The sequence below is a fragment of the Ahaetulla prasina genome, chromosome 4 (assembly GCF_028640845.1).
Source record: "Ahaetulla prasina isolate Xishuangbanna chromosome 4, ASM2864084v1, whole genome shotgun sequence".
In the NCBI taxonomy this organism is placed as follows: domain Eukaryota; kingdom Metazoa; phylum Chordata; class Lepidosauria; order Squamata; family Colubridae; genus Ahaetulla; species Ahaetulla prasina.
The window spans coordinates 115,545,098-115,562,412 of record NC_080542.1 but is presented as its reverse complement, the minus strand read 5'-3'; the positions used below and the strand labels follow the sequence as shown (position 1 = coordinate 115,562,412).

The following is a 17,315-nucleotide window of genomic DNA, read 5'->3' as shown; positions in this document are numbered from 1 at the left end:
GAGGGCTTAATACTATCAGTATAGTTCAAATTTATAAGACTAAAATAGATATTTATGACCAGTCCTCGCACTTATGACCATTATAGCATCCCCACAGTCACTGGATCAAAATTTAGGTGCTTGGCAACCAGCATGTTGTTTATACAATTGTTGAAACTTGCTGGAATCATGTAATTGCCATTTGTAATCTTCACAGCTGAATCAGTGGGAAAAGCCAGATTTATTTAACAACTACGTGATTAATTTAGCAACCGCTGCAATTCACATAACAACTGTGGCAAAAAGGATTGGGCACAACTTACTTAACAACCACCTTGCTTAGCATTGGAAATCTGGTCTGAATTATAGTCATAATTCAAGGACTATTTGTACACTAAACCCAACAAAAATACACAGAGATAAAAGTTTTCTATTTGGTTTTCAGGGAGCCCCTGGTGCTATTGGTGCCCCAGGACCTGCCGGTGCTAGTGGCGAAAGAGTAAGTCAGTCTTTCTTTCTTTCTTTCTTTCTTTCTTTCTTTCTTTCTTTCTTTCTTTCTTTCTTTTTCTTTCTTTCTTTTTACATTTATGTGCCACCCATCTAGTCCTTTTTTTATATTTCCTAGGCATATTCCCAGAAAATATGCAGAATATAGATGTGGAACATTGACTTTTATATAGCCAGTCATCCTTAATTACTGTTCAGAAATAGTAGGTTTCCGCTCACTGTTTAACATATTAAAACAGTGAACGGGAACAAAAAATAAAGTAGTTGCACATTCATGCCATGATAAAATAAGGGGAAAAAATTAATTATGGCTAAGCCTAATTTAAATTTCCTGGAGTTTTCATTAATTTTATTTAATAGATCTTAATATTTAATTTCAGGTCAGCCTACAAAATAAAAAGATAAATAGAAATTCAATAGGTGAAAAAACATTTCACCTGATACCTTGTAAGGAATATTTCTAACTAACAAAGGAGAATATTTGTAGCGAGAGGTTGAAGCGAGAAGTCCTCCGTGCTCCTTGAGCTTGGTTGTTTTCTTGTAGTCATTTGATTAGCCAAACTGGTAACATCAGTGCTGGCACTGGGAACCCCTCATATATTTCTAAGTTTGCACTGAAACAATCCATTCTTCAAAGCAGTACTTTCCAACTTCAACAGCTTTAAAGACCTCTGGACATCAACTCCCAGAATGCCCCCCAGCCAGCATTCTTCTAACATTCTCCCAGGATTCTGAGAGTTGAAGCCTATCCATCTTAAAGTTGACAAACATTATTCTACAGCCTAGAAACAGCTGGTCTTTTATTTCTATTAGGGCGAAGGTGGTTCTGCTGGACCTGCTGGACCTGCTGGAGCTCGTGGATCCCCTGTAAGTAGTAAAATAATTATAGTTTATACATACATACATACATACATACATACATACATACATACATACATACATACATATGACATTATTTTTTGGAACCTCTGAAGTAGAAGAGCAGCTAAAGAAAGGGGTCCTTAACTTCCTTTATTTTTCTCCTTACTGTAGGGTGAGCGTGGTGAAGCCGGTCCTGCTGGGCCTCCTGGATTTGCTGGTCCTGCTGTAAGTATAAAGAAGCACCATTTGCTTTCTCCAGTTTTCTACCTTCGATTGTTTAATTAAATATCTCGACTTTAAATATCTCAACTTTGAATTTTAAATGTATTGTTTCTGTCAGGGTGCAGCTGGTCAGCCAGGTGTTAAAGGAGAAAGAGGACAGAGAGGTACTAAAGGTGATGTAGGTCCTCACGGTCCCATTGGTGCTGTCGGTAGTGCTGGTCCTGCTGTAAGTAAATGAAATCTTACATTACATTCTTTATTTTTTGGCTATATGACGTAATCTTGATATTTCATATTCACGTTCTTAAATCCACTGCTAAGATGCCAAATAGCATACTTGTTAAGTAACCTCAAATCTATATAAACTTATTTGTGGGATATCAAGAATTTCACCCAAAGAATATCTATATATTAGTGACTAAAAATGAAGATTTCATACCACAGAAGACATTCTCTCCCCATCCCCTTCCTCCCTCCCTCTCTCTCTCCCTCTCCCTCTTCCTCTCTCTCTCTCTCCTCTCTGTCTCTTTCTCACACACACATACACAACATAATTTTTAATGACTCACAGTGGTTAACAACATTTTTCACTGCTGGAATAAATAACTAATTTTAATCAGGTACTGGTTCAAGTTCAAGAAGTTAAGATTCATACTATGAGCGTGATTACTCATAAATAATTACAAATTACCTTATTAATGAATTTTTCTAACTGGTCATGTAAACCAGAGGTGGGTTTCACATAATTTTACCACTGGGTCGCCACACACCGAAAACGTGAGCAAGCGCGGCTTGCCCACATGCACACGGTTTAGAAAACATGGCTAAATAGGATAGCAAAGCGCCGGGACGGGTGGGCGGACCCACCCGCAGGTTGCCACTACCAGTTCACTCAAACCGGTCCGAACTGGCTGAATACCACCACTGATGTAAACACCATACCAAAGTTATAAACTTTTTTGTGAACTCTCCTGTCTATGTTATATTCTAAAAGGGTGGGGCACAGGAGACATAGAAACCATCTGTGACATCGTTATAGGATAACTAGGTAGGCAGCCAAGATCCATATAATTCCTAGGTGGTAACAAAAAAAATCTGAAACATTTTGTTTCCTATTTGTAATAGTCCTAAGAGAAGCCATTGTTCCAATTGTCCTTCTCAATGAAATTTTTGTATTTTCTTAAGCCTGAAAACCATTGTAAAATAGGAGCAAATAAGTCAGTCACATAGCTATCATTGATTCTAAAGGAAAACAGGGTCATCTGGAGTACTTCATGAGTCTTATATATTAATTGTCCTTTCTTCCTACATACAGGGCCCTGTTGGTCAAGCCGGTCCTTCTGGAGGCCGTGGTGATAGCGGTCCACCTGTAAGTCTGGAAACGTATCTTATTTATCCATTTCATCCATGTAGCTATTGATTAATATGAAACCTAATTTTTCTCTTGCTTTTTTATAAATAGGGTCCCAACGGTTTTCCTGGGAATGCTGGCAGACCCGGACCTCCTGGCCCTGCTGTAAGTAATTCCTGCAAAAATCCCTTTGCAATTCATACAAAGTCAGTTTTTGCTTATTCTGTCCAGACCAATGTTTCTCAGCCTTAAAATCTTTGCATGAACTTAAACTCCCAGAATCCCCAGCCAACACTGTCCAGATATTACTTTATTTCACTGAGGTTCCTTAGAATTTTTATCAAGTCATTATAATATGAGAAGATTATCCATTATTTCCAATCCATTACTACAAGTTATTGTACCTAAATAGGTTGGGGCCATTTCATATCTCAATAGGCAAAGCGGAACCATACTGAAATTAAAGTCTTAGTATTGCTTGTGAGAAAACCACAAAAGCAGAATGCAAAAAGATCTAAATCTGTTTTACTGTTATGCTTAATGTTATATTATGTCTAACATTATGTTATGTTTAACTATAGTTTCAGTCTCAAAATCACAGGACACTTCTATCTTCTATTTTCACCTATCACAATTGATAGAACTATTAAGGGTCAAAAAAGGGGGAAGATGTGAATTGCTTATAAACCTAGGGCTGTAGATTGCCTGTGCCTGATATAAAATATATTTTGCTCTATTTTTTCAAAATCAGAAATACCTGGACAAATCACAGTCCTAATCATTGTAGTCTAATAACCGTAATGAGCAAACTGTTCATACAGCCTGCATGCAATACTGTCCAGGTTCAAATACTGCACCCTTTGAATGTATGTATTTATTTAGCGTATGGCACGCCCTTTGAAATGTAGCTATGATACTTAAGTGATCATGAACACCTGGCATTTATGTAGATTTGCTTGACTATCCTATATATAATACTGGGTCTCATTTCATATTTCCCATTAAGTCCAGCAGGAGCGGCCCATAATGAGGAACACTTGGAGTTGTAGTTGAGACAGATAGATGGATAAGATATATCTATGAAATATAACAGGCCACATAACAATCAATCTAGATGACTAAAATTCTGTCCCAGCAAATGCTATTTTACAGTGATGTCAAGCTTCCTTTACATGCTTGTTTGATTCTGTGCAGTTTCTTAAAGCAATATTACATGAGATCCCATTTGTTCAATCTTTATTTTGATTAATAATTGACTACCTCTTGACTGATGAAGCTGAGATGTCGCTATGTAATTACCTTATGATTTTATTCCTAGGGTATCACTGGTCCATCTGGCCCCCCTGGTCCTGCTGGCAAAGAGGGAATTCGAGGCCCACGTGGTGACACTGGCCCAATGGGTCGTACTGGTGAAACTGGCATTTCTGGACCCCCTGGTTTCAGTGGAGAGAAAGGCCCATCAGGAGAACCTGGTGCTGCTGTAAGTTGTCCAGAACACTTTTCAATACTTGTTCAATTTATATCCTTCTGCTTTGAGTTTTTTTTTCTTCTTTCCTGATAATTTGTTCTTCAGCTATCTTCTTGTGTTTCATGAGAACATACAACCGTTTGTTCTAAACAAATAGACGTCTTTGCATAATAGAACTTTTCCCCCCTATGAGCAAATATAAACAAACACCTCAGTCTTCTGATTTGGATCCCATGTAATGAATTTGGCCACTAGGAGGCGCCATTCTGACCAATTTCATCCTATTAGGATTTACCAGATGTGGGGAACCAGACGTTATTCCGTAGTATTCAAACACCATACTGGGAATTGAACTTACAGACTGTCCCAGTTTAGATGATTATATTTATTTTTTATCTATTTTATTTTTATATTTTTTAAAAATTCTGCCTTTCTTCTTTTTTAAGATAATTAAAATATTTAAAAACAAAAGTGCAAACATAGCAAATTCTTCTTTTTCCTATTTTTGCAACCACAACGACTCTGTGAAGTTAGATGGGCTTGGAGTGAGTGACTGGCTCAAAGTTACCCAGCCAGCTGTCATAACTAAGACAGGACTTTCTCCTCCCCTTTCTTATACAGCACAGCAATATCTATTTATTTGTATGCTGCTTTTATTTTTACAAATAACTCAAGGCAGCAAACATATCCAATACATTTCCTCCCACTATGTTTTTCACAACTGCAATCCTATGAGGTGGGCTGGGCTGAGAGAGAGTGACTGGCCCAAAGTCATTCAGCTGGCTTTGTAGCCAGAACATTAGCCTTAGGAACCATTCAGATTATCAGTCAGCTGCTAAAAGAAGACATATGTAAAAGCTATCAGACATATAGTCTGGCTTTTCTGTTAAGCTCTTGGACTCAAGAAAATAGATGTTATGTTATTAGTAAAATAATACAAGGAGTTCTGTGGCTTTGATTTCTGCTATTTTACCTGCATACATACCTTTGTATGTAATATTTTTATTTATTTATTTATATTTCATATTTCTAGACCATCTTCCTCAAGCCATGATATTTTGTAATTCCATCATTTATTTGAATATGTTCTTACAATGGAGCATGGATTAAATTTGTGCCTTATCCTTATGAAGATGGTCTATCAGCCAAATAGTATTATTTTTCATAAAACTGGGCATTTGCCCAGTTTTGTACTTGCCCTGTAAAAGAACAACAATTAAGAATGTATGTATTAATAAATCAATCCATCCTATTTCTTCATGCACATACTTTCATAAATTCACATAGAAAATGGTTTTTAAGGCAATACAGAAAGTTTGTTTGTTTCTTGATGATGGCTAGATGCTAAAACGGACTCTAGTATTGAGATCAAAGAGAAAGAAAACTAATTTTTGCCCAGACAAAACTCTGCTAATCTGTTATACATTCTGAAAATGTTTTTTCTTTCCTGTTCCCCTTTTTTTTCAGGGTCCTCCTGGCTCCTCAGGTCCTCAGGGTATTCTTGGAGCACCTGGTATCCTTGGTCTTCCTGGCTCTAGAGGAGAACGTGGTCTTCCAGGCTTGTCTGGAGCAGTTGTGAGTACCATCTTTACCAAATTTGCAAATAGGAGACATAACAGAGTAACAGAGTTGGAAGGGACCTTAGAGTAAGTAGAGGTGGGTTCTACTTACCTTTACTACCGGTTCGCAACGGGAGCGCTTATGTAGAGATTGTCCATAATGATGTCCAGGCAGGTGGGCAGGGCCTCCGGCCGCTTTTACTACCAGTTCACAAGAACTGGACAGAACCGGGAGTGACCCACCACTGCCTTAGAGGTCTTCTAATCCAACCCTCTGCATATTTGATTGAATTAAATAGCAACTGCAAAAATTAACTGCTTGTCATATTGGCAGCTGACATTGCAACCCTAGCAAGTACACTGAAGCACGAATTGGTTTGTGGACATCATTAGTGGCAAAGACAGACCTAGGCAATAGAAGGAGTTATAGATTTATGCAAATTAGCATATTTGAGTGATTGAGAAGAGCAACAAGGTATTTGGGTGAAAGCAGTGTATTTGATCGGATACAGCACATCATTAATTTAATGAATCAATGAGGCAATTAAATAGGGATGAGGAGCATATCTATGAGCTAATGGAGCAGAATTATAAAAACAGTGGTGAAGTTGAAAGAGCAAATGTTATTTCATAAATATGGCTGCTTTCTAAAGAGTTACTCTCATGGAAGATTTTAAATTGTCCTCGTTTCTATATTTGCCTTCTGGTATCTTTTCCCCAAGTAGAAACAACTTGTTATGTTTCTTGTCTGTCTACTAGGAGGACTGATATGCATTCTGAGCACATGTTTTGTGATATTTATTTATTTATTTTATTTATTTATCATATTTATATACCGCCCTATCTCCCTAGGGACTCATTAGATTTCAGTGCAAGAATAAGATTTTAGTAGTAACTTTTTGTTGGTTGTGAAGGGAAATAAGGTTTGGGAAATGCTCAGCAAATTAAAAGGTTCTGTCTTGTCTGAAGGCCATTATGCTTTAATATTGAGGGTGCAAGTTGTTGTTTTATGCTGCTATAGTTAGGATCAATAAAGAACTACTCTTGTAGATTTTGTACTTTATGTTGTAACTTATTGAATACACTGAAATATCTCACGAGGATTAGTGCCGTTGAATATTTAATACCAATTAATCCAATAACCAACAGATATAAAATGTACATAACATTTTGAAAGTTCATGTATAATAACTAAAAATAAAATATATTCCAATTATAATTGTTTTCCTAGGGTGAATATGGACCTGCTGGCATTTCTGGTCCTCCAGGTGCCCGTGGCCCATCTGGTCCCATTGGTTCTGCTGGTGTAAATGGTGCCCCTGGTGAAGCTGGACGTGATGTAAGAAATTCTTATTGGTCATAACTTTGGGGAGAAATTAAAGTAAAATATCTAAATATGCAGCAGCATTTGATGTAGTAGCCAGTTATTTTATGATACAGCTCTTTCTCCCATACTGTCATTTTTAAAAGATTTATTTTCAGTTCAGTTATATGAATTGGGATAAATAAATGAGATTGAAGTTGTAAAGCATTTTTAGATTTTGTATTAAAAAATGATTGACAAACATGGAATTGCTTTAACAAAGCAATGTATTTTAAATCAAAGCAGCAGAAAACTCCAGACACATACTGGTACTTTTCAAATCAAACTATTAAGATTTGAAATTTCTGATTACCTTAACTAAGATCTTTCTTAAAACTTCTGCAACCCTTAAAAGAAGTGACTATTAAGAAAACACATGAAGGATTGCAGCACATACCTGCTGTTATATAATTTTTTTTCTAAACTGGTATGTTTTATATTGGTTGAACCAAAATCCATAATCCCTTAGTACAGGTAGTCCTTGATTTAAAACAATTCATTTAGTGACCATTTGAAGTTACAACCACACTGGAAAAAGTGATTTATGACCATTTCTAACACTTATGACCATTGTGGCATCTTCATGGTCACGCGATTAAAATTCATACACTTGGAAATGGACTTTTGATAGTTGCAGTGTCCTTGGGATCGATCCCCTTTTGTGACCTTCTGACAAGCAAAGTCAATGGGGAAACCAGATTCACTTAACAGCCATATTACTAACTTAACAGCTGTAATGATTCACTTAACAAATGTGGCAAGAACGGTCATAAAATGGGATAAAATTCAAAATGTCTCACTTAGCAACAGAAATTTGGGGCTCAATTGTGGTCGTAAGTCAAGAAGTACCGGTATGATGGCTGAGGATTATGCAAGTTTCTTTTTTTAAAATATCGCACTGCTCAATCATAGTTACTAAAAAAAAGTTACAGGATTCAGAAGATTCTTGTACTATTTCAGTACTTTATGGCCAACATTCAAGTTAGGAATTTGGAACAAAAAGGGGAAATTGTTTTACTGGCAGCAGAGACTTAACAGTCCATTTAAAATTTCATCTTATGCTATAGTTCAAGTATGGCAGGAAGTGTAGTCGATAATATAATTTTAAAAACACTTTTATGTGTTGCTAAGAAGACATTTTTCTTCCTAGGGAAATCCAGGTAACGATGGTCCTCCTGGTCGTGATGGTATCCCTGGATACAAGGTAATTGTGGCTTTCTTCTGTAAGTAAAAGGTGCTTCTTGCAAGTCAATTTTAGCTTGTACGTCTAAATCAAACCATTTTCTTGTTTGCTCTTGTTAGGGTGAACGTGGTGCTCCTGGCAACACTGGTCCTGCTGGTGCTCTTGGTGCTCCTGGTCCTCATGGCTCTGTTGGTCCTGTTGGCAAATCTGGAAATCGTGGTGAACGTGTATGTAACTTTAAACCATTGTGAAAACATCAAAATGCTTTTAATTGTGTCAGATATATCAAGACCCTGTGCTAAACTCTTAAAGAAGCTGGCACACCCTTTTAAGATTTTGTGAAGCCAGGTCACTTGGATTCCCCACCCCAAAATATGTTTGATTGGTAATAAGATAATGTAACAAAATCTCAAACACCTGTTGAAGCAATTATCTTGCTCAGCTTTGCTGAGGTTGAGGCTACAAGGTTGAGGCTACAACCTTGGCTATTTTAAGACTTGTGGACTTCCAACTCCCAGAATTCGATAAGTTAAAGTCAGGAAGTCTTAAAGTTGCCAGGCTTCGAGAAACCTTTCCTAAAGTTTATTTGCTCTTTAGTTCCCCTGAACATAGTGGTCCCTGTCTCTTGCTTGGCTACAACCCTGTCAGAATTTTCTCGAGATGAGTTTGTTACTAGAAGGATTAATATTTTTTTTGAATTTTGAAGCCCCATCAATTCATGAGGAATTCCTGAAATTCCATCAATTTATAGGGAAAGAGAGAAATTTTGGCATTGGGTTGCTGTCCAAGCTTGTTTCAATTTAGTTTCTGAACATTTTGTTACCAGACTAGGTAACATCATCAGCAGTATTTTCTTAGCCTATTCATCTTTGGCTTATGTATGTCTTGTAAAAAGAGAGATAAAAGATAAAAGAGATAGATTGATAAAGAAGACGATGACAATACTTGTATTTCATTCTTTTTCTGTCTTATATTCATATCTTCTCATCATACTTCCAATGAAAGACATGTGTATCTGTTGTCTTACTTAACTGAAATATACAAAATTACTATGTTCACTGTTAAGATAGTTATATATTATTTGCTATGGCCCAAAAGTAACATCTCCATTGTGTTATCATTTCAGGGTCCTGCTGGAGTTACTGGCCCCAGTGGTCCTGCTGGTTCAAGAGGTCCTGCTGTGAGTATAGTTTTAATTATTGGACAGTTGTTGGCTTTAAAAAAAACTGTATGCATGTCATTTTTAAGAAGGTACTCTTTTTTGGACTAAAATGAAGGCATAAATTTTGGAAATAATTCAGAGAGATGCCTAACTGATTAAGAAATGAATGAGTAAATGGGAAATGTAGATATCCAGGCAAGGATGGTCCAAGACATTTCAGATCAAAAGACAACATAGGAAGCTCAGTTGTATGCCAGAAGTCATATGGATTGGCAGTTATATGCATATTTGCAATATGATAGTGTCCTCAAGTAGGTTACAGATTATGCATCATGTCTTCCCAACAAAAAAGAGATGTGACAGCAAGAAGAATAGCTGGTGGGCTGCCACTGCTCCTTTTTAAACTCTCTTGCTGGGGTTACCTCACTTGGATTAAGGTGTAGAGAAAACGCAGGAGAGGGAAGAATAGTAGTTACTCCCTATAGGTGAAAGGAGTTAGGATTATAAAGGCGTAATAGTATCCTTGGAGACTTAACATAATAATCCTTTATCATACTGCTGATTCGTATGGCCTGATGACACTTTGGAACATGCTAAGATAAAGAGAGAAGAAAAGATCAAGCTTAATCTTTTTTAACGCAAAATCAAATAAAGATAACCAGGGATGCAACTCAAAATAGAACAGGATCTATGATAAATAAATGTATAGAAAAATAATTCCCAAACCAAAACTTGATTTCTTTCTGTTGGTGTAGAACATCTTTCACCAAGATTAGGTCCCAATTTCTATCCTCCATTTGATAATGGGAAATGTAGTCCAGTACATATACATCAAGGCAAATTGAGGAAGAGTAATAGAATTATAAATAGTAGTTTGAACCAAGATAAAAATAAAATAAGAAAAGAGGGAAATCAAAACTGGTGCAAACTAATGTTTGTGGAAATTTCCAAACTGAAAGAATCTACATGCATTTTAGTTCTTGGTTAATGGGATTGTTCTTGGACAAAGGTGGTGCATCTGAAACTTCTTCCAAGCTTTCTAGAGTAGAAAACTTCAATTTGTAACTTTTCTCTATTTATCACTCTGTTTATTAGGGCGTACAAGGTATTCGTGGTGAGAAAGGTGTTCCTGGTGACAAGGGTCCCAGAGGCTTGCCAGGTTTCAAAGGACATAATGGACTTCAAGGACTGCCTGGTATTGCTGTAAGTACACTGAAATCTTAGTAGTTTTGTTTCTTCGTTTTTGCTTTGTGGGAGGGCTTTAGTTCTCTTCTGCAAGTTTTTTTTCTCTTCCTAATCCAACACAAATTTTCCTATTCAAACTTGACATTTCAGTATGATAATGAAACACTGGTTTGTGTTCACATACTTACAATAACATACAAGAATATTGTATATCAGGATATACAGGAATGTCAAGGTGACTCATGGCTCAGTATAGTGAGTTAAAATTAAGCTGTTAAGCTCCAGATCATTTGATCCATATAGATCAACAAGTTTATCCAAGATTCTTTGATTTCCTAGGATCTTAGTGATGTACAGTATAGAGTCATAAGTGCTGTCAATTCAGTCAAGCCCACTGAGAAGCAAACTGCCCTATTAGAAATCCTACTCCCGCCATCTTTTCATGATAAGGAAGGGAGAAGCTGTATATGTTCATTGGTATTCATATATATCTCAGTGCCGAATTCCCCAGTTAAAACAATTATTGGTCAACATGTATTGTAATTTCCCCCCAATTTTGGAATCCATCAGTTATGAAAGGGATAAAGCTCTGCAAGAAGATAGCAGGAAATTGTAATTTCGCATCTTGTCTCATATTAACAGGGTCATCATGGAGAACAAGGTTCCGCTGGTGTTACTGGTCCCGCCGGCCCAAGGGTAAGTTTATATGAATGTTCTTTGTATGGAATATTGAAATGTACTTTTAGATCACCAGGTATGTTATCTCACATTATTATTGTTTACTTGTATCAGAAGCATACTGAGTGCTGAGTATGTTCTTTGTTCCTGTTTTAGGGTCCTTCCGGTCCTTCTGGCCCTGCTGGAAAAGATGGTCGCAATGGTCTGCCTGGACCTGTTGGTCCAGCTGGTTTGCGAGGATCTCATGGTAGCCAAGGACCATCTGTAAGTCTAAGTCTGAAGGATTGTTAGTGTAACAAAAACTATTTTTTAAAAAAATGAACAGCAGATTACCCTGCATGATTATTCCAAAATTAAACTTCACTTCATTCATTAAACTTGACTCCCAGATAAACGTATATAAATTTGCTATCTCATTCCTCTACATATGTCACTGGGACTAGGTTTCTTTGGCCATGCTGGGTTCCTGAATATATATGTGACTAGGTTCTTAGTATAGTTCAACTCCCAGCAGTTTAAGAACTGTGGCTCCAACACATCGGGAGGATACAAAGAAGGGGAAGATTGCTTTATGCCATAGGCATAAAGGTTGATTTCTAAATATGCTTATTTGAAGCATGAGAACAACGCTACTGATATATGTCACTAGCTAGATAGTTGCCATTCCAAGTATTTAAATCAGCATTTTAAATTAAGTCACTTAATGCAGCCTTTACTGAAGACATTCTTCCTGTTTCTGCAAGTTGCCAAATAAGAATTTACTCTCTGATTAGTAAACATTTCATTAAAAATATATAGGTTCATTGTAAATTCATAGCATTATTCTCCAATTTAATTAACACTAACCATTTCTGAACTCAGGCTTGAATAGATGTATTGTTATTAATTATTACTCGTTCAACTTATATATATTTCTATCCAAAGCTTATAGTCCTGATTATATTCAGATAGTCTTGAGATAGGACCTTATGCATGACCATGGTGAACTGAGTTTCAACAAGCTGATTTTATTTCTTCCATATGTATGTTTTAGGGTCCACCAGGCCCACCTGGTCTTCCAGGCCCACCTGGTCCCAATGGTGGTGGTTATGAAATTGGCTATGATATAGAATACTATCGTGCAGATCAGCCATCTCTTAGACCCAAGGATTATGAAGTTGATGCCACTCTGAAAACCCTGAACAATCAGATTGAGACCCTCCTGACCCCAGAAGGCTCTAAGAAGAATCCAGCTCGCACTTGCCGTGACTTAAAACTCAGCCACCCTGATTGGAACAATGGTATGTTAGCATCAAATAATCAACATAAAATAACTGGTTGCATTCTTAATTTTTACAGTTATCACACAAATGATGTAACTTGCATACTCACAAAAGACATCATGATAGTCTTAGTTATCAAACTATTTGAATCATGATGTAATGATGCATACATTATTCAGACATTATCATAGCTTAGTATAAATACCACTGGAATCAATAATGCAACTGGACATACATTCAAAGTAATAAACCTCTACGTATAATATTTTCAGTGGAAATCTGTTTGTGCCACTTAACCTAGTGTAGTCCATCCCTGGTATGAATAACACATATGTATGACAATTTCTCATTTCATAACAAGAACAAAACAACCATAAACTCAATCACTGAATGCGTATAAAAAGCAGACATTTGGATAATTGAGTTTTTCTATCTGTATATTCAAATATCTCTCATGAAAGTAGTGCTTTCCAATGTCAACTTGTGTCTGGCTTCCTGGGATTTCATTGGTAAACATATTTATTTAGTTCACCCAGAATAAGGTTTTTTTAATGCATTGTTTTCATATTTGTTATTTTTAAAATAATGACTTTCTACTAAAATTTATAAAGCAATTCTTTCTCCATAATCTAGATTATGTAGTTAGCCTGTATCTCCATAGTATCTCAAGTGGCACCTTATAAACCTTTCAGATTATTATATTTGAAAAAAAGATCAACATACTGTATTATACGTTAGGATTATACAACATATATCCATGAAAATATTAATCAACAGATCTATATTCTCAACCTCCCTCCTTATTTTTAAACATTGGTATTAATCAAATGTAAAGTTATAATCAGAGGCAAATAACTAAGTGAATATTACCTTACACTAGGATTTCAGGAGTTGTTTTTTTTGTTTTATTTGTATCCATGCTATTCCAACAGTTGAAGCGTATATGGATCTCTGATAGGTGCCTAAATCATTTTCTGTTTTTGTGATAGGTTTCTACTGGATTGATCCTAATCAAGGCTGCACAATGGATGCGATTAATGCATATTGCGATTTTTCCACTGGTGAGTCTTGTATCTCTGCTAATCCTGGAAGCTTCCCAGCCAAGAACTGGTACATTGGCATGAAACCTGATGAGAAGAAACTTGTCTGGTTTGGAGAAACCATCAATGGTGGTACCCAGGTAGGATTTGTTCTGTATATCTTCAAATATATAGGAAATCAAATATGGGAGGAAATGTTTTAATCAATACTTTATATTCTTTATGTTAAGTTAATCTACATATAATATGTAATTTATCTACTCTTGTTGGTTGTCTTGCAGCTCCATTTCCCACCCCTTAAAAAACCTGTACTTTACACTGCTTTCTCATGAAAGTTGCTGCTGTACTGGCTACATAAGCAACAAAACTTTCATAATCAAACACACACACACATATATATGCACACAAAATAAATTACTAAAATAAATTATAATTACCTTAAGCAGACCTGTGCCTTCCCCATGCCAGACTTTATTGCAAAAGCATGCTGTTGGGGAATTTTGAATCATAATCTAACAAGTGTAAAGTGGCAGATTAGGGAAAACTCATCTGTCTCTCAAATATTGTTTAAAACTGTCTAAACTAGTTAGTTACCAGAACTGTATGTCCCTATTGAATCCGTTAAACTCAGTTACATATTTTGTGATGAGGTATATTGCTTTTACATTGATAAAAAAATAGCTTCAGGAAATATCACTAAGTTCTGGAAGGAGATAGTTTCTGTTCATGTGCCATTCGTATTATACAGAAATGCATGGTTTATCTCTTTGGAATGATTAGTAAAGTTATAAAAAATAACCTATTTCTGAATAGGATAAAAGTTGAGTTCATTGGAATTTGGTTTCTGTCTAGGAAGCACTTAATTACTTTCTAGACTAACCATCAGTTCTGATTATTTTTGGTTGTATAATGAAAATTATTTCTTCCCTTCTCCCCCAATTAATTTAACTTTCACATGACCATTCATGCCATTTAAGCACAGAGCATGTGATGTTTATTTCCCTGATTTCATTTTTTTCCAGTTTGAATATAATGAGGAAGGTGTGTCTGCCAAGGACATGGCCACCCAACTTGCTTTCCTGAGGCTACTGGCTAACCATGCTTCCCAGAACATTACTTACCACTGCAAGAACAGCATTGCTTATATGGATGAGGAAACAGGCAACCTTAAGAAGGCTGTGGTGCTGCAGGGATCCAACGATGTTGAATTCCGAGCTGAAGGCAATGGCCGGTTTACTTTCACTGTTATTGAAGATGGCTGCTCTGTAAGTTCTACATTACTTCCTGCTTGTAAATGTCTTTGATTATAATTTTATTGAGGGTCTTGATAGAAAAGTAGGCAAATTCAGCTTTTAATCACTGAAGACCCACTTTGGTTCTGCCCCTCCCTTTGAGAATGCAACTTCAGAACATCAAGAAGGGCTGGTGTGGCTTTCAACCACTGGAAATAGAAAGGTCATCAGAGGAATGATAGAAGCCCAGGAATGGGACTATGAGGGGAACAGTGAGAAGGGACATGATTGGGCTAGAGGTTGAGGTCTCCAGAAGAGTGAGTGTATGGAAACACAATTCAGTGGAAGGGATTATATCTTAGAAGCCTTTACTGATTTCTAATAACGGTAGATCAGTGGGTGCCTTAATAATGTTTTTAATGATTCACTATTATTATCTTGCAGAGAAAGACCAACAAATGGGGCAAAACAGTGATTGAATACAGAACAAACAAGCCTTCCCGTTTGCCCTTCCTTGACATTGCACCTTTGGACATTGGTGGCGCTGACCAAGAATTCCGTTTGGACGTTGGCCCCGTCTGTTTCAAATGAATGAACTAAAACTAACTTAAAAACAAAACAAAAAAAATTCTCTCTTTGCCATTTCTTTTTTATACCGAAAGCTGACTCCTTCCATTCTTCTGTTCATCTACTTGCTTAAACTTTTGGCGAAAAAGAAGGAAAAGGATTTTTTGGGAACGTTGTGCAATGCAATTTAATACAGCCCCAAAAGGAATCAGAAGTTTTTCAAGATTTTGTCACCATGTTGTGGAAAATGTCAGCCTTTGTGTAAAAAAAAACAAAAACCAAAAATATAATAAAAAAACCAAATAAAAAAATTCCTGAAAGTTTGCACCATTTGTGGCCTTTGAATATCTTCCACAGAGGAAGTTTAAAACCACAACTTCCAAAGGTTTGAACTACCTCATACACTTTTAAGCCAAGTGTGATCCACATCCTTATACATATGTTCTGAGGTGCTTTTGGACCCATTCATAGTAGAAAGGTGCTGATTCAATATTACAGAGTATATTACAATACTTGAAATTTAATGGTGCTAGTCATTTGGGGAAATAAAACAAAACAAAACGATCAATCCCTGCCTTTCTGTATTAAGTTGTATTGTTTATTTGCAAACTGTCTGAGAATAACTTCAGAATGCCCCGTCTCACCATCAGGTTAAGCATGTGGATCATATCTTCCCACACCCCATCTTCATCTTCTTCTTCAACATCAAATGTCCATGCTTTTAAATCTCATTTTCTTCCTCTACAATGGGCCAAAAAGGAATCATCATTTCTCAACAACAAAAAATTGTACCTATTTTGTATATGTGAGATGTTTAAATAAATTGTGAAAAATTGAAATAAAGCATGTCCAGTGTTCCAAAAGAAACCACTGATGAGTAAAGTTCCTTGCTTTAGTATATCTACTGATATTCTGCACTTAATATTTACTTTCTAACTCTTTTTGTTGCCTATTAAAACTTTAAAAGGTAGTAAGATTTGCCTTTGCTCCTAGTGTATATGACTATATTTCCCACTATATTTTGGGTTTTCTTATAAGCAAAAACTACAGGAAAATAAATCTTTCCTGTTTAAATCCATCCAAACATAGATGAATGAAATAAAATATTTTTTTACTTTAACGAAGGATTTGTTATCAGAGATCCACAACATTGGAATGCATTTTAAAACACAAGTATAACATTTATTTATTTATTAAACTAATTTATATGGCTACCCATATAAATTACTGACACTCAGGTTACTCTGGGTGGCTTACCGTATTAAAATCCAACATAAAAATAGTAAAGTTCCTTGCATTAAAAGTTTCCTTCCCATGGAAAGAATGGGATAATAATATACTTGTAATATTATATTCTTAATATGTTAACTTCCTAGATAAAAGGAACTGTTAAAAGCATCCATAACACTGAAGTGACACAGTCTAAGACTCTAAGACATTTATACCTTATCATTTTTCAGAAAGCATTAATTCTTAGGATTCACAGAATTGTTTCAAAATAAGAGTGGATTTGTTCTCAGATGCATTATTTCATTATTAGGTATAACTACAGAACTATGTTGCAAATGAATCAATCTGGGAACATTTTAACACAATCACACTTTTACTAATCTTGGCAAAGCTAAGCAAGGACGGACTGGATAGGAGACCAAGAGGATAGTCTGAAACTAGACTATATACTAGACTGAAAAACAAA

General features: G+C 36.1%; 1 protein-coding gene across 1 annotated transcript in view; it reads left to right on the top strand.

Moving 5' to 3' along the window:
• The window catches only part of COL1A2 (collagen type I alpha 2 chain), a 46,783-nt gene extending 30,839 nt beyond the window's left edge, over positions 1-15,944 (top strand). Inside the window, exons 32-50 of the mRNA XM_058181234.1 lie at positions 425-478; positions 1,300-1,353; positions 1,519-1,572; positions 1,688-1,795; positions 2,885-2,938; positions 3,032-3,085; positions 4,239-4,400; positions 5,856-5,963; positions 7,179-7,286; positions 8,461-8,514; positions 8,613-8,720; positions 9,620-9,673; positions 10,751-10,858; positions 11,483-11,536; positions 11,675-11,782; positions 12,552-12,798; positions 13,770-13,960; positions 14,843-15,085; positions 15,497-15,944. Of these exons, the coding sequence (XP_058037217.1) occupies positions 425-478; positions 1,300-1,353; positions 1,519-1,572; positions 1,688-1,795; positions 2,885-2,938; positions 3,032-3,085; positions 4,239-4,400; positions 5,856-5,963; positions 7,179-7,286; positions 8,461-8,514; positions 8,613-8,720; positions 9,620-9,673; positions 10,751-10,858; positions 11,483-11,536; positions 11,675-11,782; positions 12,552-12,798; positions 13,770-13,960; positions 14,843-15,085; positions 15,497-15,643 (2,070 nt within the window). The 3' untranslated portion in view covers positions 15,644-15,944. The remainder of the gene's footprint in view (positions 1-424; positions 479-1,299; positions 1,354-1,518; positions 1,573-1,687; positions 1,796-2,884; positions 2,939-3,031; positions 3,086-4,238; positions 4,401-5,855; positions 5,964-7,178; positions 7,287-8,460; positions 8,515-8,612; positions 8,721-9,619; positions 9,674-10,750; positions 10,859-11,482; positions 11,537-11,674; positions 11,783-12,551; positions 12,799-13,769; positions 13,961-14,842; positions 15,086-15,496) is intronic.
• Positions 15,945-17,315: the final 1,371 nt, after the last annotated feature.